The following is a 26,192-nucleotide window of genomic DNA, read 5'->3' on the forward strand; positions in this document are numbered from 1 at the left end:
TGTGCAGGTGCTTGTTATTGGAAACTCGCCTTGAATGACCTCCAGGGCAGCCATTGGTCTGCTAACAAGTGGGTCTTGGAGGGCCCAGCCTGCCCGGCTCTTCTCGACCTGGTGAGCGTCGTTGAACACATCTCTTCCATTATTTGGGTTTCACGTTCAAGAATCACGTCCTCTCTCACGAATACTCTCAGGGGGAAATTTCGCCTCGGGTCGGAGAATCGGTAGCCTTGCATTCTGTTCTTGACGTCATTATTTTGGTCCTCCAGGTGAGGCATTCCTCGCCTCCTCAAGGCCAAAGGATTTGGACTGGGCACAATGGACAAGGCATCGTCTTGTAAAGTTCGATGGCATTGGTGAAATCTCGCTCCTTCCAACCCCTACCTCCACAGCTGGTTGCCCAACTGCATTTGCTAAGCTGTGTTTGTCGTCGAACTGGGATTGACCCTGCACTTGAATCGATCAACTGACCATAAACGCTCGCACGATCCTGAAGGGAACACGCGGTGTGGAGAGGAGTCCCGAATCTTGCGCCTGGTGCCTCTTAACCAATCACTTTTGCATCCGGAATTCGTGCCCAGTGCAAAGCGGATGCAACCGAAGGGATCGCTGTGCTCCTCTCGAGGAAGAAAAAGCGGCGAGGATCGATGCCTCATGGTCAAGTCATCGAGACCTCCTCATACTGGCTGGGTGTGGGGAAATAACGGTCAACAGACACGATGCTCAACCAAGTGTACCCCTGATTCTTGTATGACAAGCATGATGGTGCAGACACCGACTTTTGCTATTAATCATGAAGATGACGGAGCCTGTGGAGGGCGCAGGAACCAAAGTGCCACCATGACATTCGATCTCTGGGGTCTTGGAATGGTGGACCATGCTCTGGGCTTGAGTCCGTATATCTGAGTGGGGCAATCGCTCGCCTTCATTCAAGAAGAAAACGAGAGAAGACAGGAAACAAAACGCAAGCACGACCTCTTGGGGTGGGTTGGTTCTGGTAGTCTGTTGCCTCGGACCTCAACCCGCCAAACGGCGCGGTAATACTCCACGATGGGATATTGCTGGAATCGGCAGTCCGAGAGGAAAAGCCTCACCAGATTGTGTGGATCGAGGCGATCGCCCTAGTCCAACTTCGTCAGATGTGTGACGGTTGGCATCTGTATCAGGTTATCGGGACTTGCAATTCTGCTTAAGAGCCAATTGTAGGCCCTGGAGGACCAAGATCCTGTGTGATATTTGCAGCGTTCGACTCGTCAGAATGAATCTCATCCCTCTTCAAGTCCCTCCCTGCCACAGCTGCGAAGCTCAGGAGTTTGTTACTCCACACAATCTTACAGAATATGCTGCTGCAAGCGACAATGGTGGCTTGAGCCCAGGATATCCCGTTTCAACGACATCTTGCTCTTTCAAGACCATGAGCCGAAACTGATGATCCCCGAGATCCCTCCTCAAAGAGGAGAGTCTCGCACCGATCAGAAATAAATGAGACGGTACAACTGCAATCATGATGAGGCCACCGTCGGGGAGGCAGTGTGCGGCCAATTACGTTGTTTGTTGAGTGGAATCGGCGTCTAAATAGTAGATCAAATGAATAATTGAGGGGTTTTGGAGGGGTCGAGCACGAGTTAATTATCCACTCCAATCCATGCCTCGCGAAAGATGCAACAAAAACAGGCAAGAGACTTGTGTGTGGGGAAACAGGAAAATGGTCTTGGACATGGTTTTGGCCAGGACCATAGGCAATAATAATCATCCGCCAGATTTTCCTCGTCATAGTCAGCATTCCACAGCCAGTCGTGTTTCGTGCGTGGACGTTCACAATCGTTGAAATCTGGTGTGTGCAGTCTCGACTGGTCTTCTCATTTTGGAGTCTTCACAAGAGCCAAACCTGAGTCCATCCTCAATCTTTGCTGACATTCTTACCCAAAAGGAAATCTTGTGTCTTGGAATGCCAGTCGTGCCAAGCCTACGAAGATGCAGCGTTGGAGGAAAGGAGAGTGAGGGAAGAGCTGACCCAACTCCCGTGTCTCATTTGCATGAAACTTCCCGTGTTGGCATGGATAAGTGCTCTGGAGACCGTTGATGAATTTGTGAGGCACTGCAAGCGGATCCTCGGCCGTTGTCGTTGATTGTAATTCGCCCCCGGCCCATAATCCCCCGGCCGAGATCAGACGAAACTCCACCCGATCTGAGGGCGAGTTCAGATGCGAGATGAACGGTTTGAAGTCTGGCAGTCAAAAGACGGTTGACCTACTACTCATTCTGGAAGGAGACTCTTCATGAGTGTGGTCGGGCGATCGTCCCGCTTTGCCTGGGGTTCTTTGACACCATCTCGCAAGGACAGGGACGGTCATGCCTCCTCCAAAACAACGCCTGTCGTATGGGGATTTGACATGGCTAAGTAGTATTCCCCGACCCGCTCCCCCGAGCGATTTCATCTGGTAGATTTTGGGAGACGGAGGGTCGATTTCAGAGGATAGGAACGCGATATACAGAGAGTGGCATGTCGCGAGAGACTCTCTAGTCGAAGCCGTCCACCCGACCTCAGTCGAGTACAACGTCCTTTGTTTGTCGTGAAACATCTTGCCTTGATAACCAACAAGTTTCTTTGTAGACACTTGGGGAGCTGGATCTTTGTCCGCTGCTCATATCCGACAGTTCTTTGACAAGGGCAAGCCAAAGCCATCGACAACAAAGGCGGATCCTTCCCTCGTAGTACTAAAAATATTCTGCTGTGCAAACACTTTGATCTTTTTCCATCAAGGTCACCCTTTCAACAATTGACACAACCACAGGGCCGTGGAGTGAGTGTATATGCTACAGTGAGCGAGAAACCCCAAAAACAAACAACCGCAATGCTACACGGAGAGCCCGTCACCATTCCTATATCTGTTGACTCTCATCGCATGTTATACTTTCCAGCATCTCAACAATTCCGCCTTGAACAACCCTCGATAATTTCCGAACCGGCATCCCGGAACGCAACGCCACGCAACAGAACAGCAGGCCGGAAACCGAACCATGGAGAGTACAGCTGAGGAAGAGGGAGTAAGTACTTTGGGCTGATTCTCGCAAAGACTATGACTGATTCAAACTGCACCAAGAATCGGACTTCGGTGCCCTCGAAATGGGGCAGTGCATATTCGAGCGCGCAAACCAGGGCGTTTAAGAACCTGGGTATCCTTAGCTACCGTAACGCCGTCCTCATGATTCTCCACACTCCGCTCCTGCTGAACTGGATAGAAGAGGTCCATCCAAAGAGGCATAGCTGTGGAACGAAGAATATGAGTTTGCTTTGCGCTCTGCATCACCTAATCGGCTTCTACTGGTTCGGAGATCCTGAGAAGACTACACATGAGACTTGTATGGAGTGGGTGTGGAAGAGGCTGGTCGCAACGACATGGAGTGAAGTGAACCTGAAGGAACGTCAAGACGTCCCGTACTTCATGGGAGCATTCTTCAAGCAGCTCAGTAAGGAGATGGAGACAGATACCGACAGATCCTGGGAGCTGCAACGCTAATTTCGGGTTGCTCTTAAGACACGCCTTGTTTGCTGTGCAACCGAAACTCCCGTTCACGCCTCATTCCCGGAGATAAAAGGGCGGCCACCTTGGTATGGGGTCGCTTAAGCAATTGAGCACAATCTGCAACAGGCAACGCTTCCGTGGGCCTGTGAAGAATGTATCAAATCCAGCAACCATAATGACTCTCCCAAGCCTATTCTGTCCACCAAGCATAATGATTATCTTCCAGAAGTTCTTTTAATCCGGGTGGACTATTATGGCCACAGGGGCCAGCTGAACGGCCATCTCATACTTCAGGATATCCTGGTCATATCAAATGACCTGCGATATCCCAATTCGCCTGAAAGGGAAGACATCCGTTACGAGCTCTATTCAATCATATTTCAAAAGAGATTCTGTCTAGATGGCGAGTATATGTCTGCAGTCAAGGGTTCTGCAGTCAAGGGTTCTGCAGACAAATGGGCACTGGTCAACAACGAATCTGTGGTCCATGAGTTGACATTAGACAAGCTTCTGGAGACAGTGGATGCTCGGCAGCGGGGCTGCATCCTTGCTTACCGTCGCCTTCCACTGACCGGAATACTATTGAGGCCCGCAGCTAATCCTGCCACGGTTCCCTCAAACCCGATGCAGGGGGTTCTTGTTACTCCAATGGCGTTGGAGGATGGGTCTAATGGATCCGCTTTGCAGGTAGTATCCGGCACCGGAGTCCTCCTGGAGCAAGCCATAAACCTTCGTGAAGGAATCGAATGGACAGTGAAGCAGCATCTACCATTTCCTTCTGGAGTTAGTCACCTCATTGAGCTAAAAGGCAAAGCCAGAAAACAACGTGCCAAGTTCAATCTCTCACTCACGTCACCGGCAACAGGGGAAGTCCTTGAGGGTGAAGTAAGCATCTCCCTTGCTCCCAAGAATAGGCGAAAAGGAGGCAAAACACCCAACACAACCGCGAATGTGGGATCTGGAAAGGCAGCCACACTGAATGGCGTCACAAATGCATCACCGAGCAGAGCAATCGCATCGACGGCTTCTCTTTGGGATGGGCCAGAGGGCTCCTCTGCTGATCCAGCCAGCCAACCGAAATGCGCAGGTCGACAAGAAGCTCCAACTCCAATGTCCATTGAGAGTTTGAATCCTGATGCGGAGAGCGAGCGTAACATAGGATCATCGAAGACTTCCTTGCCTCATGGCACTGAAGGTTCTCGTCCTGACCAAGTCAGCGAGCGGACAGGAGGCGAAGAATCGGCTGACGGACAATCAAAGAGCACCGAGAGGTCAGATTCCGGCGGAGACTGCCAACCCATTCGACGGAAGACTTTGGGCTCCGAGTCATGATAAGTGGAGTTGTCTTTGCTCCGTGAGTGTTCGATTTACCTGTACATATAATTAGATAGACCCACCGCTTTACAGAGATCCAGATTGAGTAGGAAAACTTTGCCTCAACGACAAGCGAATTCTCGCCCAAGCTCCCGCTGCACAGGAACGGATTTCTCATTGGCCAGGTCGGAAGGATGTTCATGGAACCAATTTCCAGCCCCACGTGCGCGCCTGATCATGAACCACCCGGCCGTGAAATTCTCGCTGGCAATCAACTGCTTGACCTAAGCAATTGAATCTCAACTCGTTGATTTGTCTCTACATTGGCCTTAGGGAGCTGTAAGTATCTCCCTGGGACTCCGCTATCTAATGCTTTATCTGCTAGGAAAGGTCCTTGTATCATCTCTGTAAATCTCTAGGTAAAACCCCTTGGTTTCCGTCTTTGGACGCTCCCCGCACACTGAGTTATAGCCTCACCCCAGCTACTTCGGTTCATATATTTCTCTCCTTGTCTTTCAATTGACTCACCCTGACCAGAATTTCCCCCAATCTATCCGGCTCGAGGCTTCTAGTCATACCCCTGTTGCCCGTATCCAGCTCACAACGATCCAGACCTCACGAACCTCACAGTCGCCCTCTGGCCCCAATTTCCAGCGTCCTATCTCCTCTCTCCACTAAACATCCAAACCCCCTCAACATCTAAACAAGATGTCGTTCCAACCCACCCCCACCGACATTCCCGTCACAATCACAACACCGTCTACGGTCTCAACCTCCGACGAACCCCGCCTCCTCTCCGAGCGCCGCATCACCCCTTCATGGACTGTTCTCCAGACGAAGCGAAAGCTTGAGACCATGACTGGTATACCACCCAGCAGCCAACGGCTCTTCCTCAAAACCCCGGGCCGGTCAGATCAGTGGGTTGATGGCGATGACACCACTATCGGGGAGTATGGGCTGATGAGGGGCTGTGAGATCGAGGTACAGTTGTTAAAACTGGCCCTGTTTTTTTGTAGAATAATGGGCTGATGCTTCATATTGCGGGGATAGGTTCACGATACCCGTCCCCAGACGGCGAGAGTAAACTTGAGTGACCTCTCCTCGGTTGAGAAATACGTTCTCCCAACAGAGACATATGAGAATCTCCCGAATTCCGTCCTTGCGTGGAAGAAGAATCAGAAACTGGGACGGTTCGATCCCAATGCACTTTCGCCGGCGGAGGCGATGCTCGAACAGGCGAGGAAGGACAAGATGGAGGTTGAGACAAGAGGTGAGCACGTACATCGCCTACGTCACTATTGGGGAAATCCAAGTGTAAATAGAGGATGCTAATGGCTATCACTTTGCCCCAGATATATCCGTTTCGAGGCGAGCTATCATTCTCCCCTCAACGCCGCCGCATGTCAGACGAGGGACAATCCGTTTCGTCGGACCGGTGCCCACAATCCCGTACCCTGGGATCGATGCGGAAACTGCCGACTACTCAGTTTCTCTGCCTATCTGGGTGGGAATCGAGCTTGACGAGCCCATAGGAAAGAACGATGGGAGCGTCGGCGGGAAGCGTTACTTCGCATGCCCAAATAAAACTGGTGTCTTTATCAAACCCGAAAAGGTCGAGGTGGGAGATTTCCCGCCGCTTGGGCTAGACGATGAGCCGGATGAAGATATGGAAGAGATATAGAGAAATACGAGATGGAAACATATCGGATTTGTTTCGATACTCATTGACTCAAGTTCGGTCCAGTCCGCCTCGCTAGGTATATCTCCCCTGCTCGTTCGCCAACGATTAAATGCAAAACAATCCGAGGGGTTCTAAGTCATACATAGATACAAAACACCGCGTGTCGGGGTAACATAAAGACAAGTCGCTAAACTGGAGGACCAAAATGCATTTAAAGAGGTCGAATGCGGTCCGATCTTACACGCACAGGGAAAGGTTGGACCGTTAAAAAGTATGCCAAAAGTTCATGAGACCAGACTCACGACGGAGCCCCGGAAGGGAGAGAAATGGAAAGCCATGCTCTAAGCAGAGGCCTTCTGCTTTCCCTTCGGTCGGCCTTTGCCCGAAGTTGTCGCCTTCGCGCGAGTTGGAGGGGTATTTGACTCGCCATCAAGGGCGTCATCAGTTTTGGAAGCAGAACCCGGGGCATCGTCACCCTCTCTTGGGACACAGCCCTGTGTGAAGAATAGTCGGGCGTCTTTGCTGTAGGTATTGGCGAAACTGTAGTAATTGCCTGTGCAAGTGAGCTTTGTGAGGTATTATTATTTGGAGTGGTAGCGGACTCACCTCGGGGAACTTGGAATACGCATCCCTTCCCAGCACTGAACTGGACACCCGAAACATCTACGAGGACTCGCCCGTAAACAACGTAGAACACCATATGCATCTTCTTCGAGTTCTTCGGCTTCTTGACTCCACCGGGAGGTAGTTCGACAATGCCGGAGCCGATAAAGGGCGAGCTGAGGAGCTTCGCAAATCGGAAAGTAGCACCTTTCACGTCCCTCGTCTCGATACCAGATGGGGCATATGCAATATCTGTGAATACCACTGTTAGAATTACACCGCCCCGATGTCGGAATCAAGATATGTACCTAACACTTCCTCCTCGTTCGTCGCCGTTTGAGTTTCGGGGTCCCACTTTCTGATATAACCATGCAAAACTCCCCCTTTTTCCTCGTACGGGTCGCGGTATTGGTCTTCCTCGGAATCTGATTCATCGTCATTGTTCTTCCTTGATTTCGACTTCTTCGACCGGCGTTTCTGTTTTCTCTCGGGCTCCAGCTCCTCGGTCCGAATGATTTCCTTGATCGTTGAAAGAGGAAATCGTTGGCCTTCGGCCGCCTCCTCATCACCGTAGACACATCTCTCGTTTTTCCAATAGGCAAGGGGTCTAACGGAAACGCGCCCTGACCGCGTGTGAGTCGTAGAGGGGTCTGTAGGAGCCTCGCGTTTAAGGATGTATAGACTTCGTCCTTTGAGTGGCCCAGTTCGGTTGACGTAGTTTTCAACCACCTTGTCGAGGACAGGGTTGCCTGAGGGGCCTGTAATCCGACCCTTCGGTTCCGCAGTTTTCGCCTTCTTTGCGGGCCGTTGCTCTTCTGTATCGTCCGTGGCTTTTCTTTGAGTCTTGGTCGGCCGTCCGGCGCGCTTTCGTTTCTGTGTAGTCTCATGGGCATCTGGTTTGTCTTGGGAGGCGGTATCCCCTGCGCCCTTCGCAACGCCTGTTGGTTTGCGACCGCGTCCTGGGCCTTTGCGCTTTTCGGCTGCGGTAGCCTGCGATGATCTCTCCTCCGCACTACCTTCACCATCTTCAAAACTATTCCCGAGCAGGTGGTCGTCACCCGCATTGAAGCTGTCGGCAAAGTAGTCTTGTCCTCCCTGGTCAAGAGCGTCCCCATTCTCGTCTGCGTTGGCATCGCTGTCAGATAAAGAGACCGGTGGTGCCTTCTCGACTTTTTTGTACCCCTTGGCCCGTGCGGCATTGGGATGGCTCAGTGACGGCGTAGCGTTGATAGAGCGGTTTGTGAGCGGAGACACGTCCCGCCTTGAGTCAGCTTTCGCGCTCCTACCGTCGGAAGGGCTCGAGGAGGGAAGGTCGCGTTCTGGACTTTGGGAGGAGCGCAAGCCCGGAGTTCTACGAGGAGAGCCGGTCATGCCAGATTTTGTCGGAGATCGCGCGACGGGGGGTGGGAGGTAGGGTGTGCGCGAGCCATTGACGCCGCTCAGGAAATCGGCAGGGCCAGGGCCGTTGCCTACTGAGATTAGGGGGTTTCCGGCGGTCTTCAGAGACATACGTACCCTCATCCATGGACATACCATCAGAGCCGAATGAATCGCTTCCACCAAAACCGTTTTCTTTAATTGGTGACTTCTCCGGCGATGAAAAGATCCCATCAACTTCCTCCATGCCATGCTCATCTCGCTTGCCTTCCTTAAGGGTGATACCGGTGCGCCTGGCGGAAAGTCAGTTCTATTACGCATCGGTTTTCCAAAAGCCGTAGAGTCATTGCTTATTAGGTCGAGAGTTTGTGAGACATACCTTCCAGCCTTGCCGACGTTTGAATAGTCAAATTCGCGAGCCTTTGCCTGGCCCCGGGGAGCCATTGTTGCGACGTCGGGTCCTGCAAGCGTTCAACCGCCCGTGGTTATAAGAGAGGTTAGGTATGAAAGTCTAAACAAAATATTAACAAGTTGCAAGTGAGAATGTACACGACAGTGAATTGGGTGAGCGGTTATTTGTGGTTAGAGGGGAATTGCAGCTTGGGAAGAGAAAAGCCGCAAAACGCTGGAGGGGACTTGGAATTCATGACGCGCGGAGGCGCCGCTAGTCCTGAATTGTTTGACGCGTTCCCAACTTGATACCGCCCTGAGTTTACCTCAACACTTTTACAAACACTTGTCTTTGATATCCCTTCAGAAATCTGCCAATTGATCATCCAGCTGCAGCCCCCTCTTTGTGACCCCAACCCACAGCGGTTTTTGCTACCCAAGCACTGACACCGACCAGCACGGCAAACTCTGATCAGAGATTTGTAGAAATTTATCAAATGGGAGTGTGGATCGATAGCTCAGTTGGTAGAGCAAGCGGCTGCAGCCAATTACAGTTGTCTCCGCTAGGTCTCGCGTTCGAATCGCGATCGGTCCTGGGCAATAAAGGACAATTTTTTACACCATCTACGGTCGCCGTTGCCTTCGACGCCCGGGTATCAGCGGTTCGTCCGCAGTTTCCTCGCCATTGACAGAATTTTTCAGGTTGCAAAATCTCTTTTTGGTTGATATCATGATCTCCTCGATGGGGTTCTGATTGGGTGAGTGGAACGCGCTCTGCAGATGGTGGGACGCGTCGTCCGTCGCCCAAAGAAGAGATCCTTGCTTGAAGCTGGATCGTTCAATTGACGGCTTCCGCGAAGATCACACTCGATCTCAACTCAACTCGACAAGACTCAGCTCATGATAGGGATCTTAATATATCACAATGGAAGAAGACACGCCGGCAAACCCAGTCCCGGATACAGGGAACGCCGATCTTTCAATATCATCATCAACTTTCCTCCCCCCCAGCATTGATAAATGGAGACTCCTAGCCGGCGAATCCTACGCATACTTTTCACCATGCCCACCCTTACTACTACCAGCCCGAGATTGTTCCGACCCAAACACAGACTACCTTATCCTAGGCATCGACGAAGCTGGCCGTGGCCCCGTCCTCGGACCAATGGTCTACAGCGCCTTCTACTTGCCCCACGACTTACATCGCTCCCTCCTCTCCAAGGAATACAGCTTCGACGACAGTAAAGTCCTGACTGCCACCGTCCGCGCAAACCTCATGCGCACCCTCTGCACAACCGGCTCGAAGCTTCACGATTCCTGTGGGTGGGCAACGAAAGTCCTCTCCGCGAGGGACATCTCTTCAGGCATGATGCGCCCAGTGGCTAGTGTTGGCGGAGTCTACAATCTCAACGCGCAGGCGATGGACGCCACAATCGAGCTTATACGTGGTGTTGTCGAGGAAAGAAAGATGAATGTGCGCGAGGTATATATCGATACCGTTGGGAACCCGGTGAGTTATCAGAAGAAGTTGGAAATGGTGTTTCCGTCCTTGCGGATTACGGTTGCGAAGAAGGCAGATTCGATTTACCCTTGTGTTAGTGCTGCTAGTGTTGCAGCGAAGGTTACGAGGGATGTGGCGTTGGATGTTTGCTACGAGGCTTTCAAGGAGGCTGCTGGCGACACTGCGGGTGAGGGATGGGGAAGTGGATATCCGTCTGATTCGAAGTGTGTGGGGTGGTTGAGGGGGAATATGGATCCGGTCTTTGGGTGGGGGAACGAGTGTAGATTTAGTTGGGGAACCGCGAAGGAGATGCTTGAGCTTAAGGGCGGGGAGAGGGTTGACTGGCCTGCTGATGATAGCGACACGCAGCTGATGGATTTCTTGCTATCGTCCAGTGATACGTTTAAGGGAGGTGATCAGGAACTCTCGGAGTGGTTCGGAAAGAAAACAGCAGAGGTCCTATGAATCTACTCCGTACATTTATGATGCGATGATACCCATCGTTCCCAAATTCTAGAAGTCACAAAAATATTAAGCATGGGAAACCTCAATGCGAGAAAGCAATCAAATGTCGGGTATCTGCTGAATTATAAAGATGACATATCCAAGACAGTAGTCCGCGCATAACTCGATCTCGTTGGGGTGGTCACAGTGTCGCGGTTGAGAAGTAGTAATTATCCCATAAGTATTCGTAATCTTCAATGATGCTGCCTACGAGATCTAGAAGTGGTTTTCCCTTCATCTTCCCTGTCAAGCTCTTCAATGTAGACCTGTAAAAGTTAGTTCTGCAGGAGGAATAAGCCGCATGTCGTCGAGTAAACGTACTTGGTAATGTTTTCATAAAATGCGGATCGCATCAGCCACCATCCCATCGACCAATCCCGCTTTTTCAGCTCCTCTCGCTCTAGGCCAGTCAGCCCGCGGAGGCCACCAGCAACTCTTTCCCGGAAGTCGGCCTTAGCTAGTTGTCGGCAACCGTACTCCATGCCAAAGCCAATCAACCAAGGCCTCCAGCTCCGCTTGTCGCCACGCCATCGCTGTAGGGCGAGTGCGTAGACAACAGGCCGAAGGATATGCAGTACCTCTGCTAATTGTCCTTGGCCTGTGACCCTGTGGAGAAGCGCCTTCGGCGGCTTGATGTCATCCGCTGTAAGAACTTTCGAGATAAGATAGTTCGAAACGTCGTTTACATCAGGCAGAGAAGGAAGCGAGAGCCCCGTTCGAGGCATGGTCCACGCGAGATCGGACGACCGCTCGCTGACCGGAGTATGCATCCCGTTCCAATCGTTATCCTCTTCTTCCAGTGGCCTGGGGTCTACATCACGCTCGGGCAGTGGGGGGCTGACAAGTGGCCGCGAGTTTGTCAGGCGTAATAGAAGAAGGCGACAGATCGCCTTCACGACTTCGATAAAGACAACAACGCGCCAGCGGGGCCTTTCCCCCCGGCGTCGCGCAATCATTTCCCATAGAAGCTCGGTATACTGAACGGTTTGAAGAGTCAGGGCGACCTTTTGATATAAAGGAGACTGTGACGTCCAATACTTGGTGTACCGGGTGTGAGGGGTGGGCGTTGGTCGGCGAACGGTTGGTGGTAGATTAGAGATGACTTTCGAGATCAGAGAATCGTGATACAGCGATAACAACTGAACTCCTGAATGAACTGAAAAAGTGTTAGATGCGCAGCATGAGATTTTTGAACTTGTTAACGTACCACATTCTGAAGGGATCTCGGAATCGCGGTACCGTCCTGTCGAGAGAGAGGCGTCAGTGAACCTATAAAAGCCCCCTGACAGTGAGAGGTTGACAAACCCGGAATAATATACGTAAGCGACCTCAGAGCAGACTCGACCTGCCCTATCGAGCTTGCGTTTTTTGTCACAAAATCTTCATACAGTGGCAGCCACTTGGACGGCTGGAGGAGGACCACAGGAACTGGATTTCTGGGCTTTCGAGCGGCTTCCATACCAGAAGAGGCGCGGCCACATCAAGAAAGAACCAAATATATAGAGGAGCAAGAAGAACGATGCTGAGACCCGCCTTGTCAGATGGAAGAGCTTAGGATCAGGCTGTCAAGGAGCAAATGAGATGTTCTGAGATGGAAGCAACTGCACGTGCTCTGAAGATGCCAAGAAAACAAGGAATGCCGAGGTATGGAACGGGAGCCCCAGGCCGCTCCCAACCACAGCCCGAAAGATGGAAATACCTCCGGAACTGTGCTCTCAGCAACGGCATGCGAACATCGCAATTTAGACGTCCGGCCTGAACGTCGTTCTTTAATGTCCCAATTTTGGATGATTTATCTGCCAAGAATCTGACGCTACGTTATCGCAACTTAAATGACCTAATATTTACCAACAGTCGTCGGGTTGACGAGATCAGCCTCAGGGCTTACTCGTCAGCGAATATCCATCGACCGCCTGGTCGCATTGCTTCCCTGTGCCGTTGCTTCACTTTCTCCCTTTCTACTCTTCGCGCCTCCTCGCGGTCCCCCTCCAGTTCCTGTGTGCTCGGCATATCCGTGCGCCAGAAGCCGGGGGGTGTGCCCGGCCGGTGATGTTGGCGTCTGTGTCGCCCAAAGCGATCTGAAAAGACCCGCGCCTTTGCTTCTTGCAAAAGTTCCCAACGTTGCTCTGAGCTGAGACTGTCAATCGAATGCTTATTATCTTCCCCCAAGTACTCTTCTAGAACATCCTGGTCGCTCATTGCCATCCCGGCCTCGTTTGCGGGGATTCCAAACCGCGCCATGGCAAGAAACGTCGCTCCGCAACAGCCGGGGCGCGTGCAACCACTAACACATTTACGCTCGTTTTTCCCCCGGACAACTTCGTCATAGGCGAAATCCAGTCCTTGGTTGTGGTCTGGATTTATCTTGAAATGATCGAGATGAAGTCGGTGGAGGGGTCGTGCTCTGTAGGGTTCGTCATCAGGCGTTACCTCTGTTTGGCTCCCGTTCCCTGCCTCATATGGAAGAGCACTCAATTCTCGATGACCGCTTGAAGGTGCCGAACTCGATGGTGTTGCGGTAGACATAGTAGTTGATTCGCTACGGCAAATCACGGTACTGTTTTCCTCAGGTGAGCGCGCGCGATTGCGACTAGTTTTAGATCCGCTAGTAGGGTGCTTGGGCTGCAGAAATTTGCTCGACGACGACGGCCGTTCGAGGAGGTCAATTAGCAGGCGCTCGCTCGCCGGCTGCCTCGCATATGGGCTGACCTCTAGCGACTTTGCCCGTTGCTCCATCGCAAAGGCGGGTGGGCGATTTTCATCACCGTCCTCTGCTATCGTAGATATTCTCATGATACTTCCGACGTCTTTCCTCCGTTTCTTGTTTGGGCACTGACCGATATCACTTGGATTTTGGCGGTTGCTATCAAGCGGTTGAAGGACCCTGGAGCCCTTTTCTGTTTCATTCGTATGGTTCTGGTAAGTAATTCGCTGTCCCGACAGCGATTCCGCTATATTTGTAGAGTCCTCCGGCAATGAGTGGAGGTTCTGATCCCTACAGAAGCGGAACCTTTTTGTTGGAGTAGCTACAGTATGGCCGATATCGTCTAAATCTTGAGTTCCCGGTGGTCCACGACGCGGAGAATCAATCGCAAGAGGGCTAGAGGAGATGGGTTCGCTTTTCACTCTGGTAGGACACCATTGACCGCCACTCTCCGCACTGTTGGAAGACGAAGTGTTCTGAGTTTGTTGATGGCTACCGGAGTTGGTTCGTTTCAGGATCCCGACTCCGGGGCTCGAAGATGCTAGAGTGAGAGGTGGTGGTGATCCATCAGCCAAAGAGTCTGACGTAGGATCTGGCCTTGGGTTGCCTACCCGCGGCTCTTCCTCGCCAGCACTGCCCCATTTGTCCCTGGTGTCGCTTCTTTGCGTGAGGGTAGACGCGACGGACTTGCGATTTAATATGCTTGGGTTAGCAGCACCCCCGCCGGCGTTCAGTAGCCTCGTCGTTTGGGGTGACCCTTTCTCGACACGTTGAAACCTGACAACCTGCCGGCCAAGCTTGAGGGTGAATTGGCGACGCTGGAATAGAATCTGCAGGCGCTCCAGCTTTCTTTTGTGACTTTTGACCTGTGCTCTGAGAGCTATCAAGGCATCTAAGAACGTGCCAGCTTGTCCGTACAGCTCGCTATACCTTTCGCTGATTGTTTTGAGTTGTTCCGTGCTGAGATTGGAATCGTTCTCCTCGCCGAAAACGCGCGCCGGTTCGAATCTTTCGTCTAGTTCAAGCGATTCCAGGGGAGGCCCATTATCCGTCGAATCAACCTCTTTTTCTCGCCATTCTTCCCGCAGATAGGGCATCTCGTGTCTCAGCATGTCCGCCGCTAACGCCATCTCGCGGCAGGCCTCATCTGCAATTCTGGCTCTCTCTTCAGCATCCTTGACGCGTGTCTCGTAGCTGGTGAGCTGAGCATTGAGATCCCTGTAAGCTTTATCCAAGCTATTTTCAAATGCTTGAGCAACAGATATATGGAGTTTTTTTAGCGCGTCCATACGGAGAATCGGACAACGAAGTGGATATTGATCTTGTCGGGTGCTCCCGAGCTTTGTGTAAATAGGAACGGCGTGTTTTGGTGGCCGTCGCGGCAGGACGACGGATCATGGATGAAACTCCGTTCCGTCACACTTAGATAAGCAGTCCACCCTCTTCCTCGCCGGCAACGATGGCATCAAGCCTCCTTTTGTGCGTGCCATGCACGTTACAAGATGCCGAAAAGGGGTCACAATGATGAGCTGTCGAAAGGTTTTCCGCCAAAGCGACAGCGAACGACCGAAACCGGACGAGCACCCGACCACCTTTCCTCCTTGAGCAACGAGGTTCTACTCCATGTTCTCTCTTTCCTCCCCGTACAATCCTTAATTACGTGCCAAAGGTACAGGCATTCTGCAGCAGTATCGAGGGAGACCTAGCTAACTTCTGATGCTAGGTTGTCTCATCGGTTTTATGCTCTTGCTGGGGACTCGGAGCTCTGGAAGCGACAGTACTTTTCGAAATGGGTACGACCCCGCGCTCGCCGATTCGCGATGACTAGACGACCTACCTTCCCTCAATCCAAATTTGAATATTCTCCGAGGGTATCAACGTGGCTGGACCATGGACGATTGAATCGAAATGAGCGAGTCACGAATTGGAAGCGACAGTATCAGCTCAGGCACAACTGGTCCAAAGGCAGCTGCCGAATAACCGAAGTCGAGATCCCCCGGCCGCCCAGACCACCAATGTTGGCGACACTCTGTACTGGTTTTGTATTCACGGCGGACTCGCAGGCGGGGCTTCGAGCTTGGTCTGCAGAGAGGCCAGGAAGCTGCAAAGCAGAGCTTACTTTTATACACTCATCCACTCCAACGGCACTGACCGCAGCCTGTGGCCCCGAGACGAATTGCATTGAAGTTGCGGTAGGGTTCGCTGATGGCAGATTCAACATTTACAAAATGGACACGGCAAAATTGCGGTTGGACCTGCGCTTCTCCTGCAGCAGATCCGCCCACGGTGCCGTAACTGCAGTGGCCTCGTCATATCCCTATCTTATGGTCATTTCAGAACATATGATACTCTCACTCTATAAATTGCCATTCGGTTCGGATAGCCCCGGCGCGCCAGACGCAGCATATCCCATTGCGTCTCTGAAGGCAGATAATATGCTGTCACCGATGTCGCTTTCTGTTCGCCCGACGGGACCGCTCGTCGTTGCGTCTATAGTTTACAGCATTTTTCACCTCGGCTGCGGTTGGTCGCTAGGGATACAGGAGTTACACTTTGATAAATCCGGTCAGCAAGTTAGCTCTCGGCTCACGACGACGGTGGATACGCAGTACGGTGTTGTGCATTTACATATGGGTCGGAGGCATGGACGGTCGTCGGCCCCGGATCGCAGGTCGATCACTCATTCGCATACCGATCCCTTTCAGCCAATAATCCTACATCAAGATCCGCCAACTTCAGTTTCATACTCTCATCCTTATCTTCTTACGTCGCACGCAGACAACACTTTAACCGTGTACCTTGTTGTGTCAAACTCAGACAGCTTGTATGTTAGAGGCGGCAAAAGACTCTGGGGTCATACATCATCCGTTTCGGCGGTGCAAGTTAGCGACCGAGGTAAGGCAGTTTCCGTTAGCTCGCGTGGAGACGAAGTCAGGATCTGGGAGCTTGAGAGTTCGATCTCGCCATTTGCGGATCACCAAGCGTCGGAGGACGATAACAGCGTTAAAGTTAGCCCTAACAAATCTCACACCTTGGAGGGCGGGGATCTCGGGCTATTATCAGGAATGCGGGCTCGATCGCCCTTGGTGGATGTGCCTAGCAAAGCGACTCAGGGACGAGGCTACATTGGATTTGACGACGAACGGTTGCTGTTACTTCGAGAAAAAGAATACGCCCAACTTCTCGAATTCTACGACTTCACATAAACGGGCGAACGAAAAGTATGAACCTTATAATCAGGATATGACCCGGCTAGGAATTTGATCCTAATAATAAATAAGAAGCTGCCCCTACTGTCGCGCTTTTGTGAATTTGTTAGGGCTTGGTCGTCGCTGGGCCGACCACCAAGGTAGATTTTCATCCGGGGACCTTGGAGAATAGATACTTTAAATCTCGCCGCACTTCCGGAACGCTGTTAAGCCTACTTTTCTTCTCATTTCTCTTGATATCATTTCAGAAGTCCTGTCCTGGGCGATAAGCGTGCTGCTGTAGTCCGCTACCAACCAAGCTGCTGTGTTGCACGCACCATTTCCTTTCCCGACAACTTCAACCCGCGTGGAGTGCAGCCAATCTTTAGACCTGAAAAGCTCTCCACTCAGACACTGAGAAGACAAACAGCCGCAGAATAACCGGGACTGGGTTGAAAGGCATAAGTTCTCATGGCATACACACCTTACTGCAGGTGGAAGTAGTGGCGCAAGAGGGTGTGGTATAAAAAAGTCCACTTGATGCTGCAATGTTCCTGACTCCCATCCGTCCGAGTGTGCGGTCGGCTGGTTATTGGTATTGGTGGCAAACGACCATTTCCGAGAGGTGAGGTGCGAGGAACATCCTGAGCCAGTCCAGAAACAGGATGAAGAGCGAAGCATTCCCAGAAAAAAACAGACGCTGAGGAGTCATGCAAGGCCAGCAACTACCATCAAGGCCTGGTTTCGGTCAGGAAGCCAGGAACAAGCGATGGCGAAGGCTTGCTCCCCCCGCACTGGCGAGGCTGGATCTCCGTTTATCTGCAATCAACCCTCTTTCCGCCCCTGCAAGTCACTAAATTCCTGCTTAAATTTCTGCCCCTCAAGCAAATCCCACTCTCCCAAGAACAACACATTCCCTCTGAATTCAATTCTCTGTCCCCGATCAAGATGAGTTTCCAAGCAGGAGGTCGTGGATGCTTTAACTGTGAGTTTTGAAATCTCTGACACGCGACATGTCATTGGCACTCAATTTGTTACTTCGCATGTCTTGCACGCCCGGTGTTGAAACCGAAGCAATCCAGAGAGCAGGAAGGAGCCTTCAAGAGGATTTCGTCTTCTTCGCTTATTCGTGTCTTTTGGCTGCTGCGTCATTCGACGTCGATGCCAACTCGTGCACTGCACGCAGAATTGAATTGTCTTTGTGTCGTGCCTCAGAAAGCCTCGTCGGAAGGAAATCCTCTCGCTAACAATTTTACTTGAAAAATAGGCGGCGATGCCACACATCAGGTAAATCCAAGCATCACTCATTTTATGTTACGAGAGGCACACGGATTCTCACAATATCGAATCGCCTAGGCTCGTGACTGCCCCAAGAAGGGAACCCCTACCTGGTATGTTCGCCATGCTGTTTTCCGCACTATACTTGCTGACACGTGCTCAAAGCTATAACTGTGGTGGTGTGTACTATCCATCTCTTATTTCAAACTATCATTTGCTAGTCATATCTCAACATCGTATTTAACTGACCTGGTCTTATCATGATCATAGGACAGGGACACGTCAGTAAGTCATTCCTTGTCAAACCCAACCATCGAGGCCTATCTCTTCGCCTTCTACTTACCGGAGATTCTAATGACATGCATCAATGTAGGTCGTGAATGCACTGTAGCTCCCAAGGAAAAGTCCTGCTATCGTTGCGGCGGTGTCGGTCACATCTCTCGCGAATGCCCCCAAGCGGCCGAAAACGAGCGCCCGGCTGGCGGCCAGGAGTGCTACAAATGCGGTCGCGTTGGGCACATCGCCAGAAACTGCCCGCAAGGCGGCAGCTACGGAGGTGGTTTCGGTGGTGGCTTTGGCGGCCGTCAGCAGACTTGCTACTCCTGCGGCGGCTTCGGCCACATGGCCCGTGATTGCACTCACGGTCAGAAGTGCTACAATTGTAAGTTAATCCCATAAAATTGGCCCCGTTTGCGCGTATTAATGCGTACTGCAGGCGGCGAAGTCGGCCATGTCTCTCGCGACTGTCCCACAGAAGCCAAGGGTGAGCGGGTTTGCTATAACTGCAAGCAACCCGGCCATATCCAAAGCGCCTGCCCCAACAACTAGTTGACATATTGTCAACTCGCTCGTCTCCACTACGCCTCCATTTTGTGCATTGAGCCAGGGTTTAAGGGTTTCTTATCCGACCCGTCCTCTTCGTGACAATTTGCTTTCCGTTTGCTCAACCCCGTCAGCCAAGTCATACCTCCTTGGCTTCATGAACCTGGTTCTGAAATGACTTAAACCCCTTCGGTTTACCAAGATATCTATCCGAAAGATATCCCTTTACTATTGAGTCATACATACGACTTTCTTGCCTTGCGAATTCCTCCAAGTCAGTACAGGCAAGGCGAAATGATTTGAGACTGAGATGGTAGTCTCTCGGTTGCGAATGGATGGATCAATGTGATGGATGCTCTTGTGTATTGAGGAAGACTTAGGGAACAAAAATATTCTGCGGAAACGGAGGAGGGGAATAAAAAAAAAAGGAACGGTGGATTTTGTGCGCGACGTCTAGCTTTTGAGGGAGAAGAAAATAATGTTGACTCCATACTTCTCTTATCGTGTTTCCTTTCTATCCTTCTCGGATATGGAAGGGATCACGGTACTGTAGCCCATTCTAACACCAGGCACCTACTCTCATGATACCCGAAATTATACCTGGTGTCTGCGTTGCGATCCGTCGTCTCGCCCAATTATAAGGATGTCTGACTGGCTTCAAAGGCAATATACATACACGAGGGAAGTCTAGCGGATGGCATCCTCTAAGAGCTACAGCTACACATCATAGCTCTCTGGAATCTTGGAACATCTCCACAGAATCGCTCCTCCTCTTCTTGATTCAGCCCCCATTCTTCATCGAACGGATTGAGCGCCATATTCATCGCCCTACGAAGGATATCTCGGTCCCCGCGCCGTTCTACGCGGTCGATTATCTCATCCAGGATCCAGCTGCGAGGAAGGAACTAGATGGGCGCGCGCGTTAGTACGCCAGACACTCGGTGGCCTCGATGGAAGAAGTAGCGGATGGTAGCGTACCTTTGGATTAACTTCCTTCATAGCCTTCTGTCTTTTGGCGCCGGCATCGTTTTCAGGACCCCAGTCTTCTAGAACGCGCTGACGCCATTTATCAAGCCACTTGGCGATGCGTTCTTTGGCCGAGTCCTCTGTGTATCCTATGCCGCCGAACCCTTCAGCGTGGAAGAAAATGGGTGCTACTCCCTTTCTTCCCGTTTCTGAGGCGAGGTCAGCGAGGGAGACGTTCGAAAGGCGTCGAAAGAAATGGTTGAAGTCTAGCTCTAATGCTTCTAGTATGTCGAGAAGTTCGGAGAAGAGATCCTGGAAATCCGACTCTTTCTGGGTTTGAAGGCCGAGTCTCTTGCTCATGAGTCGTTTGTACTCATTGAGGAATACAGTTCTGTATTCATCGCCTGTTCGTTCGATGATGGATTCCGCGCGCTTGATGAGGGACGGGGCGGCGTCTTCTGTTACTCCTTGTTTTACAAATGTTTCTTCGTCAACCTGGCTACCGGCACCGATGAGCTCTCCCAGGCATTCGCCCAGTCTCACGAGATTCCACCAGATGACTGATGGTTGGTTCTTGTAGGAATACCTCAGCATATGATCGTCGTGGTTTGGCGTATACTGGGGGTCGAAATTATCCATAAAAGCGAACGGCCCATAATCAAGTGACAGGCCGTATATGGATGTGTTGTCAGTGTTGAGGACTCCATTCATGAAACCGTACGCCTGCCAAGCGGCGACGGTCTTTGCGTTACGACGTGCGATTTCCCGATAAAGCCTTGCAAATCGGTTCTCTTCCACACCCTGGTGTTTTTGTATCTTATCCCACGGAAGGCCCCGGGCAGGTTCTTCCACTGTATCCGCTGGTAGATCCTTACCCAGTGATACTGCAGCGGGTAAGGATTCCCACCCGTTGAATACATCCTCCGCGGCGTAGGTGGCGAGCTTCCTGATCAAATCTCGATCGCCGCGGGAGTGCGGAAGATCAAAAGTCCCGATTCTTAGCCAGGATTCGGCGAATCGGCAAACTATCGCGCCAGGCTCAACACGCTCTCGCAAGACTCTTGCCTTCGGTAATAAAGTAAGCGATAAAGCCCGAGTGGTAGGGATACCGAGCGCAGAAAGAGCTGTATGGTAGTTAATTGATGCAGGTTACCGAATACACTGGTTTACATGCCTTCTGATACAATATATTCACGGATACTGGACCGTAGAACCGCTTTCCCGTCTGCGAATCGGGAATAAGGTGTTCTTCCAGCACCCTTGATCTGCACCTCGTACCGCACATTTGTCATTGGATTGATGCTCTCAAAAAGGCTGATAGCACGCTGGTACGTTTAATATCTCGATTCCAGAGCGAATGAAAACATCGAAACTTACACCATCCCCAAGCTGCCCAGCCCAGGCGCCACTGTATCCCGTCAATATTACGCTTTTATCAATGTGCTCTTAAATGACGTACAATTGCCATCCTATATAATCAGTAATCCAAATACCGATGTATATGAGGGGTAGCACTCCTGAACATACCTCCATAGCATTGGGCCCAAGGATATATCCCCCCACGCCCCTCTTCCCAGAAAAACTCATTCCCTGAGACGACAGCCTTGAACTGAGTTGTATTCTCTTCACCAGCCTTCAAACCAATATCTTGGATTGCCTTGGAGCTGACCCCCAAAAGCTCCGGGTCCTCGTTTGTCTCGGGACGGACGAAGGTGAACAGTGCCCCCTTCACCATGCGCGGGTAAAGTCTCTCCCTTTGCGCCCTGTGAGATGCTTCGGGGGTCTCAAAGGATGGGTCGGGAGGGAGCTTGGATGTGAAAACGTTTGATTTAGGGAGGTCTGATAGCGAGAGGCCACCTGTGTCTGCCCTGGAAAGTTGCGAAGCCATTTTGCCGAGACGGCTTCGGAAGACCTGTGTTTGGGAGAAAGCTGTGCGAAAAGACATGCAGTAGCGCGGATTTTAAAAGAGGGATACGAAAGCGCAGGAACCGACAATACAAATAGAGTCAGAGTCGGTCAATGGAAAATGCTGTTCATTACAGAATCTCATCGCCTCCTAGTTGATTTCTTGACTCATGCACGTTGAGTAGACACGCCGCCGATGTTCGGGGGAAAAGGATGAAAGCCAAGCGTGACATCATATCTCAGTCAACCCTCATCGGCAAAGCCATTATTGAAGGATTGATTTCTCGGTTACTCGGGTCCTTCATTGGTAATTGCTAGCAAGATTAAAGATCGCTTCATGAGTCAAGCTCGATCATCCATAGGAAATTTGTATAGTTAGCAAACGACGCTGTGATGATTATAGTGTTGAATGGATGACATCTGAAAATGGTTGCCCCGCACTGTCGACATCGCACTCTCCAGCTCCGCACCCTGATTTCCCGCTCGAGAGTGAACCAACCGCCGTCTGGCTCGCTGATTAATAGTTATATTTGAGAGAATGGCGACGGACAAATCGCAGGTCATGAAGGCCAGCTGTGACCTGTTGGTCGAGGTTTAGGCGAACCGGCTATAGAAGTTGAGGATGGGAAACTGCAGCACCGACAAGTCCCAGGATTTGTCAAGAGAATGAAAGACGCAGAGTATCCAGTCACGACGGAGTCCCCACTTCCCCCTCACCCCAAACCGTTGAGATCATTGTCGCAGGCCCTCCGTGATCCGATCCGGATTCAAGCTCGTGTCTACATAAATGACTAGGCGGCTCATTTCCGGGAGGAGGATTTGCCCGAGCGCTGAGATTCGACCGAAATCCCCCCAACCCAGCCTCATCTCCAGGTCCGGCATCAATGGCTACGCCGGCTTTGATCCCTTCCATCCAGTTGAAGGATGGGACCTCAATCCCTGCGGTTAGTAGGGCCCTCTATCTGCCCTCTCTGTCTCCAGGGATAAGTGTCCCCAAATAACTTGGAATAGATTGGCTATGGAACCGGCACCGCTTGGTTCAAAAGAAATGGGAATGCAGACGTCAACCGCGAACTGGTTGAATCCATCAAAGCTGCTATCAAGTTAGGATACCACCATTTGGATGGCGCCGAAGTTTACGGCACAGAGCAGGAACTTGGTGCTGCAATTAAAGAGAGTGGCATTCCACGGGAAAAGCTCTTCGTGACAACCAAGGTGATCGCCAACATCGCGGACATTCCGAAAGCGATTGACGCAAGTTTGGAGAAACTCCAATTAAGCTATGTTGATCTGTACGTGATAATTGCCTGTCCCTTCATATAAATGGTTCCCGGTTAAATTCAGACATTGATTGGGACCATCTCTAGGTACTTGATTCACTCGCCTTTCTTCGCAAAATCCCCAACTGATCTCCAGGACGCTTGGGCGGCCTTAGAAAAGGTAAAGGAAGCAGGAAAGGCCCGGTCAATCGGAGTGTCCAATTTCCTGCAGCATCATCTCGAAATCATCTTGCAGTCCGCAAGAACCCCTCCAGCCATCAACCAGATCGAATACCACCCTTATCTGCAACACGGCTCTCTTGTACCATTTCATGAGAAGCAGGGAATAGCTACGGTCAGTTATGGACCGCTCACTCCGGTAACTCGGGCTAAGGGTGGCCCGCTAGATCCGCTGCTTTCGAGACTAGCGGAGAAATATGGCGTTGGCGAAGGGGAAGTCCTTCTGCGATGGTCAATCGACCGCGGAACTGTCTCCATCACAACAAGCGGGAAAGTGTCTCGTCTGAGCAAGTACCTCGATGTTCTGAAATTCCAGCTGACCCCGGAAGAGGTGGACGAGATTTCCCGGGTCGGCGAACAGAAGCATTTCAGGGCCTTCTGGAATGACAAAATTGCGGCCGATGACCGGTCATAGCGCGAAATATGTGTACGACTCGGCCTGTGTCCTTACTCTTAACCAATGAAACCATACTTATGTTGTCACGACCAGGAACCCGTATGTTGGCCGTACGACATGGAAACAGTTCGATTATATCTGGAGGAAGAAACAGATTTTGAGTTACTATTCCGTAGGCCCTTCCAGAAGAGGCGATTACTAGAACAAAGAGGTAACTGTTGGTGAACGTTGGGAAGAAAGCATCCTTTGAAACCACGTATCATGTCGTTTGCTGGACTAACGTTCCTGAACCGAAACAAAGGGTAGGACCAAAAGCCTAATATTGGGCAGTTGTTTTCAGCTACTCGGGTCCAGCAATAACAATCCAGAATAAATTGCCCTTCCAACGTCAAGGGGCGACCAAGCGGAAACGCTTGGCGCCAAACAAGAGATGGATCCATGTTGGTGCGGGCAATGTCACGTGGAAAAGTTACTAAGTAGACACTAAACCAATTTCGCTTAAAGATTTAGTGATGGATGGATCAATGACAACCTGAACTTTCTTCTACCGAACCTCTCGACGATTTCCCATCGCCCTTGTTTCTTCTATTTGGCAAATGGCAGATTTCGAAGCTAAGAAACCCCTTCAAAAATTCCCGGAGTGGTATCTTTTTCACCTATCTGAATGTCTCGAGTATCAAACACTGTATCGCAGGCGACGCCATCCTCACGGCTCTTGGCCACCCGCTGGCCATTTGTCGACTTTATCTTGGGATTGTGGATGAGCAAATTGAAGATTCTCGCCGTCTTGCCTCAACATGGACTCGAACAAAGTCAGGGACCCGACGTCTATGTAAACTGGGACGCGACCATTACCCCTCTAGGCTGACCAGGATACACCGTAAAAAGGCCTCGTGCATCTTTACTCGCCCCCGGGGTCTCTCTCGTTCCCTCCGGTTTCTGGCGTATGGACCTCTTAGAAGCGAGTCTATCAAAAAACACATTTCTACATCCAACTACGCGATGCCGATTTCCAACGCGGTTATTTTACCTAGATAGTATGTGTTTTGTTTTAGATGCCTCTTCTCATCACTCCTTCCTAGCTTTAATATTGCTATTATCTCCTGCTAACTGTCTTCCACATCTAGCTCTGATCGATGCTCTCGTCGAATCTACATTGAAACCTGCCCACAACACGCGTATCCGTGGGTACCTCGAAATGCAGGATCACTATTTAGTCGGCTAGCTCTCTTGTCTTTCCCCAGATACTCTTCTTAAGCTGCCGTCGGGTAATAAGCTCTTTGTTGACTTATATAGCACACCTCTTCCACTGGCAACCCGGCGAAGACTCTGTTTGAACGGGCAGCGGATTCAACTAGGCCTACTAACCGTGGAAGACGCATGGGAGTCAATGCCGATAAAGTTTATCGAGACCGTAAAGAAGATCGAAGCAGACAGGAGGATAGGATGCGGCGCAAGGCTACGAGTGAGGATCGCAGTCAGATGCGGGAGGGATACAATGATTCAGACGAGTAAAGAGATATCCGAGACATGAAGCAAAATGTGCGGTCGGTAGATTACAACGACTAATCGCTGGTCTCCCAAACCCAGTGAGGGGCATTCTAATATACACGGGTCATTTCCCCGACGAATAGTACAGCGTTGGCAGAATGTCCAGGCAGGCATTGTATGCAAGGGGACGATGAATGCCCCTGTCACCAGGGATTACGCGAGTGAAGGTGATGGCCCTGACACTACGAGCAATAGCTGAAGCGGGCTGGACAGCCAGAATAGATTTCGGACGTTTTATAATTAGGGCTCCCTCCCCGGAAATCGGGGTGAATACCACCGCTATGCACCATTAGCAGCCGGATGATTATGGTTTCCAACTTGCTCATGCTTTTCTTTTCCCAGTTCAATACGGACTTACCGACCCTTTTCTTTTCTTGTCGAGATGGTCACTGGTGCCACCAGCGGTTTCCCGAGGAAACAAATTGAGACATAATTATTAAATGTTCATGACATGCCGGGCCTAGTAGGACTCCATTTTAGAAGGTAATATCGATATTCGAAGACTTTGGACACTTTATAAGCCTAGACACTATAACGATCCTAAGAATGATGTGGCGGATCGGCTAGAATCATCGTCTGAATCGACACTACTATCTAGATCCGAGTCGCTGGAGGTATCGTCATCGAACAAATTAAGCCGCGAAGGGCGAGAGCAGATGACAGGTGGGCTAGAAAGAAAGGTAGAGGGAACGGAATAGAGAAACAAGGTAGGTAAACAATCAAAGCGAATATCGATTTCACTTCTCGCGTGAAAGATTCGCTAAAGAGGTAGGCGTGACGATGGGAAGGTCGTTAAGGGAGGAAGAGCGAGTGGCAGGACACCATAGCAATCGAAAACCACGGAATCGCAGCGAAGGAGGTTTTCAACAGGCGGAAACCGAAGATATCTCCCTTCAATGACGATATGAGAGCTAGGCGAGCCGGAGGATGGAACTGCCTGCGGGTTAAGGCACAAGCATGGCCAAAGAGGGATGAGGGTGCAAGTACA

At 51.1% G+C, this 26,192-nt stretch overlaps 12 protein-coding genes and 1 non-coding gene across 13 annotated transcripts; 7 read left to right on the top strand and 6 right to left on the bottom strand.

Annotated features, from left to right (window-relative positions):
• The first annotated feature begins 2,799 nt into the window (after positions 1-2,799).
• Positions 2,800-3,727, top strand: BJX67DRAFT_254721 (uncharacterized protein). Its single transcript, XM_071026279.1, has 2 exons — positions 2,800-3,045; positions 3,102-3,727. Exons 1-2 carry the CDS (start codon positions 3,019-3,021, stop codon positions 3,516-3,518), a joined length of 444 nt encoding a protein of 147 aa, XP_070882567.1. The 5' UTR covers positions 2,800-3,018; the 3' UTR covers positions 3,519-3,727.
• On the top strand, positions 3,728-5,201 carry BJX67DRAFT_254941 (uncharacterized protein). The gene has a single exon (XM_071026282.1). The coding sequence runs from the start codon at positions 3,936-3,938 to the stop codon at positions 4,854-4,856; it is 921 nt and encodes a 306-aa protein (XP_070882568.1). The 5' UTR covers positions 3,728-3,935; the 3' UTR covers positions 4,857-5,201.
• BJX67DRAFT_254723 (tubulin-folding cofactor B) lies at positions 5,066-6,703 on the top strand. The gene is made up of 5 exons (XM_071026280.1): positions 5,066-5,177; positions 5,451-5,819; positions 5,889-6,108; positions 6,191-6,595; positions 6,666-6,703. The coding sequence occupies exons 2-4, from the start codon at positions 5,547-5,549 to the stop codon at positions 6,517-6,519; spliced, it is 822 nt and encodes a 273-aa protein (XP_070882569.1). The 5' UTR covers positions 5,066-5,177; positions 5,451-5,546; the 3' UTR covers positions 6,520-6,595; positions 6,666-6,703.
• An 8-nt stretch (positions 6,704-6,711) lies between these two features.
• On the bottom strand, positions 6,712-9,094 carry BJX67DRAFT_254754 (Cupin domain protein). The gene is made up of 5 exons (XM_071026281.1): positions 8,879-9,094; positions 8,638-8,792; positions 7,431-8,591; positions 7,126-7,374; positions 6,712-7,072 (listed from the first exon to the last, which is right to left on the bottom strand). The coding sequence occupies exons 1-5, from the start codon at positions 8,941-8,943 to the stop codon at positions 6,861-6,863; spliced, it is 1,842 nt and encodes a 613-aa protein (XP_070882570.1). The 5' UTR covers positions 8,944-9,094; the 3' UTR covers positions 6,712-6,860.
• Positions 9,095-9,396: 302 nt separating this feature from the next.
• On the top strand, positions 9,397-9,484 carry BJX67DRAFT_t82. Its single transcript has one exon. It is a non-coding gene; the product is annotated as a tRNA-Cys (tRNA).
• A 212-nt stretch (positions 9,485-9,696) lies between these two features.
• On the top strand, positions 9,697-11,012 carry BJX67DRAFT_254947 (ribonuclease H2 catalytic subunit RNH201). The gene has a single exon (XM_071026283.1). The coding sequence runs from the start codon at positions 9,815-9,817 to the stop codon at positions 10,853-10,855; it is 1,041 nt and encodes a 346-aa protein (XP_070882571.1). The 5' UTR covers positions 9,697-9,814; the 3' UTR covers positions 10,856-11,012.
• BJX67DRAFT_363361 (peroxisomal membrane protein PEX16) lies at positions 10,648-12,512 on the bottom strand. Its single transcript, XM_071030094.1, has 4 exons — positions 12,200-12,512; positions 12,102-12,137; positions 11,216-12,050; positions 10,648-11,160 (listed from the first exon to the last, which is right to left on the bottom strand). The coding sequence occupies exons 1-4, from the start codon at positions 12,351-12,353 to the stop codon at positions 11,037-11,039; spliced, it is 1,149 nt and encodes a 382-aa protein (XP_070882572.1). The 5' UTR covers positions 12,354-12,512; the 3' UTR covers positions 10,648-11,036.
• On the bottom strand, positions 12,498-14,998 carry BJX67DRAFT_363363 (SAE2 C-terminal domain-containing protein). Its single transcript, XM_071030095.1, has one exon. The coding sequence runs from the start codon at positions 14,885-14,887 to the stop codon at positions 12,779-12,781; it is 2,109 nt and encodes a 702-aa protein (XP_070882573.1). The 5' UTR covers positions 14,888-14,998; the 3' UTR covers positions 12,498-12,778.
• A 27-nt stretch (positions 14,999-15,025) lies between these two features.
• BJX67DRAFT_254952 (WD domain protein) lies at positions 15,026-17,208 on the top strand. Its single transcript, XM_071026284.1, has 2 exons — positions 15,026-15,267; positions 15,322-17,208. Exons 1-2 carry the CDS (start codon positions 15,101-15,103, stop codon positions 16,802-16,804), a joined length of 1,650 nt encoding a protein of 549 aa, XP_070882574.1. The 5' UTR covers positions 15,026-15,100; the 3' UTR covers positions 16,805-17,208.
• A 541-nt stretch (positions 17,209-17,749) lies between these two features.
• On the bottom strand, positions 17,750-18,460 carry BJX67DRAFT_363425 (uncharacterized protein). Its single transcript, XM_071030096.1, has one exon. The coding sequence runs from the start codon at positions 18,092-18,094 to the stop codon at positions 17,813-17,815; it is 282 nt and encodes a 93-aa protein (XP_070882575.1). The 5' UTR covers positions 18,095-18,460; the 3' UTR covers positions 17,750-17,812.
• BJX67DRAFT_255094 (uncharacterized protein) lies at positions 18,231-19,030 on the bottom strand. The gene has a single exon (XM_071026285.1). The coding sequence runs from the start codon at positions 18,897-18,899 to the stop codon at positions 18,429-18,431; it is 471 nt and encodes a 156-aa protein (XP_070882576.1). The 5' UTR covers positions 18,900-19,030; the 3' UTR covers positions 18,231-18,428.
• Positions 19,031-19,483: 453 nt separating this feature from the next.
• BJX67DRAFT_255138 (YdiU domain protein) lies at positions 19,484-22,121 on the bottom strand. The gene is made up of 6 exons (XM_071026286.1): positions 21,380-22,121; positions 21,312-21,321; positions 21,230-21,260; positions 21,027-21,177; positions 19,865-20,976; positions 19,484-19,791 (listed from the first exon to the last, which is right to left on the bottom strand). Exons 1-6 carry the CDS (start codon positions 21,795-21,797, stop codon positions 19,591-19,593), a joined length of 1,923 nt encoding a protein of 640 aa, XP_070882577.1. The 5' UTR covers positions 21,798-22,121; the 3' UTR covers positions 19,484-19,590.
• Positions 22,122-22,641: 520 nt separating this feature from the next.
• BJX67DRAFT_384598 (aldo/keto reductase) lies at positions 22,642-23,671 on the top strand (the record flags this gene model as incomplete). Its single annotated transcript, XM_071033690.1, has 3 exons — positions 22,642-22,701; positions 22,769-23,049; positions 23,125-23,671. The coding sequence occupies 3 exons, from the start codon at positions 22,642-22,644 to the stop codon at positions 23,669-23,671; spliced, it is 888 nt and encodes a 295-aa protein (XP_070882578.1).
• Positions 23,672-26,192: the final 2,521 nt, after the last annotated feature.

Source organism: Aspergillus lucknowensis, assembly GCF_044049455.1.
Source record: "Aspergillus lucknowensis strain CBS 449.75 chromosome Unknown BJX67scaffold_50, whole genome shotgun sequence".
NCBI classification, from domain to species: domain Eukaryota; kingdom Fungi; phylum Ascomycota; class Eurotiomycetes; order Eurotiales; family Aspergillaceae; genus Aspergillus; species Aspergillus lucknowensis.

What these genes read in the sequence shown, in the direction of transcription:
- BJX67DRAFT_363363 (XM_071030095.1), bottom strand. Translation starts at nt 14,887, where the DNA reads ATGGACGCGCTAAAAAAACTCCATATATCTGTTGCTCAAGCATTTGAA.
- BJX67DRAFT_254721 (XM_071026279.1), top strand. Translation starts at nt 3,019, where the DNA reads ATGGAGAGTACAGCTGAGGAAGAGGGA. An exon ending in GTACAGCTGAGGAAGAGGGA is followed by an intron (nt 3,046 to 3,101) that starts GTAAGTACTTTG and finishes AACTGCACCAAG; the next exon opens with AATCGGACTTCGGTGCCCTC.
- BJX67DRAFT_255094 (XM_071026285.1), bottom strand. Translation starts at nt 18,899, where the DNA reads ATGTCAACTAGTTGTTGGGGCAGGCGCTTTGGATATGGCCGGGTTGCT.
- BJX67DRAFT_254952 (XM_071026284.1), top strand. Translation starts at nt 15,101, where the DNA reads ATGCCGAAAAGGGGTCACAATGATGAGCTGTCGAAAGGTTTTCCGCCA. An exon ending in TCCTTAATTACGTGCCAAAG is followed by an intron (nt 15,268 to 15,321) that starts GTACAGGCATTC and finishes TTCTGATGCTAG; the next exon opens with GTTGTCTCATCGGTTTTATG.
- BJX67DRAFT_255138 (XM_071026286.1), bottom strand. Translation starts at nt 21,797, where the DNA reads ATGTCTTTTCGCACAGCTTTCTCCCAAACACAGGTCTTCCGAAGCCGT. An exon ending in CTGGGCAGCTTGGGGATGGT is followed by an intron (nt 21,178 to 21,229) that starts GTAAGTTTCGAT and finishes TAAACGTACCAG; the next exon opens with CGTGCTATCAGCCTTTTTGA. An exon ending in TGAAGGAAGTTAATCCAAAG is followed by an intron (nt 19,792 to 19,864) that starts GTACGCTACCAT and finishes GCGCCCATCTAG; the next exon opens with TTCCTTCCTCGCAGCTGGAT.
- BJX67DRAFT_363361 (XM_071030094.1), bottom strand. Translation starts at nt 12,353, where the DNA reads ATGGAAGCCGCTCGAAAGCCCAGAAATCCAGTTCCTGTGGTCCTCCTC. An exon ending in GCTTACGTATATTATTCCGG is followed by an intron (nt 12,138 to 12,199) that starts GTTTGTCAACCT and finishes CTCTCTCGACAG; the next exon opens with GACGGTACCGCGATTCCGAG. An exon ending in CGAGATCCCTTCAGAATGTG is followed by an intron (nt 12,051 to 12,101) that starts GTACGTTAACAA and finishes ACACTTTTTCAG; the next exon opens with TTCATTCAGGAGTTCAGTTG.
- BJX67DRAFT_254947 (XM_071026283.1), top strand. Translation starts at nt 9,815, where the DNA reads ATGGAAGAAGACACGCCGGCAAACCCAGTCCCGGATACAGGGAACGCC.
- BJX67DRAFT_254754 (XM_071026281.1), bottom strand. Translation starts at nt 8,943, where the DNA reads ATGGCTCCCCGGGGCCAGGCAAAGGCTCGCGAATTTGACTATTCAAAC. An exon ending in GAACGAGGAGGAAGTGTTAG is followed by an intron (nt 7,375 to 7,430) that starts GTACATATCTTG and finishes TGGTATTCACAG; the next exon opens with ATATTGCATATGCCCCATCT. An exon ending in CGTATTCCAAGTTCCCCGAG is followed by an intron (nt 7,073 to 7,125) that starts GTGAGTCCGCTA and finishes TCACTTGCACAG; the next exon opens with GCAATTACTACAGTTTCGCC.
- BJX67DRAFT_254723 (XM_071026280.1), top strand. Translation starts at nt 5,547, where the DNA reads ATGTCGTTCCAACCCACCCCCACCGACATTCCCGTCACAATCACAACA. An exon ending in TGAGGGGCTGTGAGATCGAG is followed by an intron (nt 5,820 to 5,888) that starts GTACAGTTGTTA and finishes TTGCGGGGATAG; the next exon opens with GTTCACGATACCCGTCCCCA. An exon ending in GATGGAGGTTGAGACAAGAG is followed by an intron (nt 6,109 to 6,190) that starts GTGAGCACGTAC and finishes ACTTTGCCCCAG; the next exon opens with ATATATCCGTTTCGAGGCGA.
- BJX67DRAFT_254941 (XM_071026282.1), top strand. Translation starts at nt 3,936, where the DNA reads ATGTCTGCAGTCAAGGGTTCTGCAGTCAAGGGTTCTGCAGACAAATGG.
- BJX67DRAFT_363425 (XM_071030096.1), bottom strand. Translation starts at nt 18,094, where the DNA reads ATGAGTGATGCTTGGATTTACCTGATGTGTGGCATCGCCGCCTATTTT.